Source organism: Hoplias malabaricus, chromosome 12 (genome assembly GCF_029633855.1).
Source record: "Hoplias malabaricus isolate fHopMal1 chromosome 12, fHopMal1.hap1, whole genome shotgun sequence".
Lineage (NCBI taxonomy): Eukaryota > Metazoa > Chordata > Actinopteri > Characiformes > Erythrinidae > Hoplias > Hoplias malabaricus.
Window position 1 is genome coordinate 19,695,709 of NC_089811.1, and position 3,365 is coordinate 19,699,073.

Genomic DNA, 3,365 nt, shown 5'->3' on the forward strand with positions numbered 1-3,365 from the left:
TTGATCTTTCTCGCTCCTTGCCCCCCCACCTCCACTTCCCTCTCCTTTTCTCTTCTTGTAAGAAAATCAAGTTCTATTAGGCTTAATCTTGCTTAATGGCATCTACCTCTCCTTTTGTCTCACCCGATGGGTAACAGACTCCCTCCTTTCAACCTGCTGCCCTCTTTCACTGGGCCGGCCGGACTAATCCCCCTCTCACTGCTGGCCCAATTACTCCCACTATTTTATCATCATTATTATGATTATGATCTGCATTATCATTCACTCGCAAGGGCCTCGTCCCAGAGCAGGCCCTGCCTTTGCTCTCTTTCACCACTACCTCCTTTTCTGTTTGGATTGAAAAGGGGCCTGCTCTTTAGTGCCCAGGGTGACGGACGTCAGAGTTCTGGGTGCTGAGGGGGTGGGTGGTGTTACTATTTTGGCGGGGCAAGCTTTTGATGAAAACACATTTTCTGGGCGTTTGAACGTATTGTGAGCGGGGTGTAATGAGTATGCCGCACACCGGCCTGGCTAAACGGTCTTTTACCTCTATGAGTGAGGGATTGAAGGGGACAGAGGGAGGGTGGAAGGGAGGGCGAGGTGGAGGAAGAGAAGGAGAGCGATGCAAAGTAATTACAGGGACAGGTTTTGATGTCGGGGTTTGTTTGGCCCCACTGAATGGGCTAAAGAAGCAAGGCCAGGGGCTGAGAGAGTCTGTTGCAGTATTGCTGTAAGCTGCACCTTCTCACCACATGGAGAGTTTGGAGTAATTATTTCAGTCTGCTAGGGCTCACATTCACTTAAATGAAGAGCGGACACACACACACACACACACACACAAACACGCACATTCAAGTTCTAAGAAAGGGGAAGAAAGTGTGAGATGAAAAAGCATGCTGAAAAGTGAATATTCATGGTTTCCTGAGCTCTGCAGAAATATATGCAGAAATACACAGTTCTACTTTTCTCTATAAACTTTTATTCATGATGTTATTAATGGTGAAAAGTCCATATGGTATAAATGGAGTCAATATATTAAATTTACTTTTTTTTTTCTTCATTGCAGTTGAAACATTGAGTTACATTGTTTTGTTTTTTTTTTTGTTTTTTTTTTGTCATTTTGGATATAAGTTTCATCTCCAAAAATGGGCAAGAAAATATCACCATTTTAAAAAAACAACATATTCTACTTTTTTGCATATCATCACTGTTTAAATAAAAACATGTATCTCCAAATTTAGTAACTTCCCAGGAGTAGGAAAAAACATCTTAACTTTCTATGGAAGTAAACATGAAAAAATTTGAATCCAAATAATTTTGGAGAATTTCTATTAGTCTATTCATTATGGTGAAGTATTTTTATTAATTTATTTTTTGGACTGCGATGAGCAGTTTTCAGTCATATAAATTGTATGCAGGAATACAAACAGTATTCATTCATTCATAGTCTCAATCAGCTTTGTTCAGACCAGGGTTATGGTGTGGCTAGAATCTACCTGGAAACAGAGCACTAGGCAAGAACACATCCATTCAGGGTCATTCAAACATGCAACTCGGGACAATTTTACATAGCCAGCAGACATACAGACATGTTTTCGGATTGTGAGAGGAAACCAGGGCACCTGGAGGAAACCCATGCAGACACAAGGAGAACACAAACATTAATAGTTAATTGATTGACTGATGAAACAATAAGGCAATCTCTAAACTTGCTTTTTTAAGGGTGCTCAAATATTAAATTTTTCATGCTCAGGGCTTGAGGACTCTAAGCAATAGATTTATATCACTTAAGCAAGAAAGTTACACCATTCTATTACACCATTAATTGACTAATTAACAATCCCTTCCTGAGCAATAAAACATGCACACAAAAAAGAAAACAACAACATGAAGAGTTTGAACTTCTCTGTGACTTGAAGTGGGAGCCAGTGGCATATATAAATAATATCATAATGATTCCATTCAAATTGTTAACCCTAGAATCTGCAACGACACAAGCAAAAAGGGTGCAAGAAGACAATTAAGATGAAGAACTCCATCATTCAAGAGCAGTTTTTTATTATGAGCTCAGCTCTCTGGTGTCCAAGTCTTATTTTTGGAAGCGTGATGTAGGCGCCCCGTGCATTAATCTGGGCACCCTGCACATTTCACAGTGGCAGAGCAAGGTTCCTGTTGCCCTTCCAGAACCCCATGACTCCTCCAAGGTTGAGGGCTCATTGAGTGGCAGTGGAGAACACTTGACTGGCCCAAGTGGCTGGACCTCCGTGGGGTTCAGCACGAGTTGTCCGGGACCTGTGAGAAATGGCCACCCTCCTGCAAGAAGGAGGTGAGGCACTGTCCCACCAACGCTCATCCCAATGCTGACTTCGCCTAGGAGTCGTCTCATTTCCTGGAGGGAAGAGCCCAAGAGAAGGATGTAGTTGCGTGCCAAAACCAGCGTGGATATTTTAGAGAGACGACGACCATTTGGAGGAGCTCCGGGAGGCAAATAAGGATGCTGCAGCCCTCCTCCTCCTGTGCCCGGAGATGAGGATGGGGAGGAAAAGTAAGGTACCATGACTTCCCGAAGAGCATCCATGGCCAAGTTAAGGTCCTGCATCCTCTTTCTCTCCCGGCTGTTGATCTTCCGCCTCAGCTCCTGCTGCTCCTCCAGGCTGAGCTCTCGTGGGAGCTTGGGGTGTCTCTGTGGCCCTTGGAAACCAAGGACACTAGAGGATGATCCTCCTGCTCCTGTAGACCCAGTAACCCTGATGGATCTTGGCATGAGATGCTGAAAAGATCCCTCGTCCTGCTCCCTACACTTGAGACCAGACACAGGCTGCATGTTGTTGGGATACACAAGCCTTCAAAAACTACAGCTAGACTGCATTAAGGATCGTTCAGTCCCTCCAGACTATAAATCTTGATCACTGACACAATGCTCCCACTTGGGATCATCCACCAGTGATTCAGGAATTCTATCCCTCAGGTTCAGTTCCTCAATAAGTATCCTTTAATGTCCGATAAATACTGAATCGCAGAGAATCAGAAAAATACGAAAGGCTATCTTCTTTTTCTGGATGTTCCTTCAACTTTAAAGCTTTTTCTGAATACCTTCAATCAGTTCTACTGCATCTCAGTCTCCCTGTGTGGCTCACACTCTCAGTTCATGAAGAGGTAATGAAGAACATAATACAGGAGTAATGACCTAATGTTTCTCCACCCCCACCTCTCTCAAACCCATGTGAAATGTTCTCTTTCTTGATATTCTTTCAATGAACCTGCCCCTCTGAGGATGTAATGAAGAAAAACAGAGGGGGAGCTAGAGAGAAAAATGTGGCATATTGGCAACATGGGATGTAGGAAGTTGGGGGATTATAGTACATGGTTATAATAACCGGTGTTGT

General features: G+C 43.4%; 1 protein-coding gene across 1 annotated transcript; it reads right to left on the minus strand.

The window, feature by feature from the left end:
* Positions 1-1,319: 1,319 nt before the first annotated feature.
* Positions 1,320-3,087, minus strand: olig1 (oligodendrocyte transcription factor 1). Its single transcript, XM_066641404.1, has one exon. It carries the CDS (start codon positions 2,801-2,803, stop codon positions 2,069-2,071), a length of 735 nt encoding a protein of 244 aa, XP_066497501.1. The 5' UTR covers positions 2,804-3,087; the 3' UTR covers positions 1,320-2,068.
* Positions 3,088-3,365: the final 278 nt, after the last annotated feature.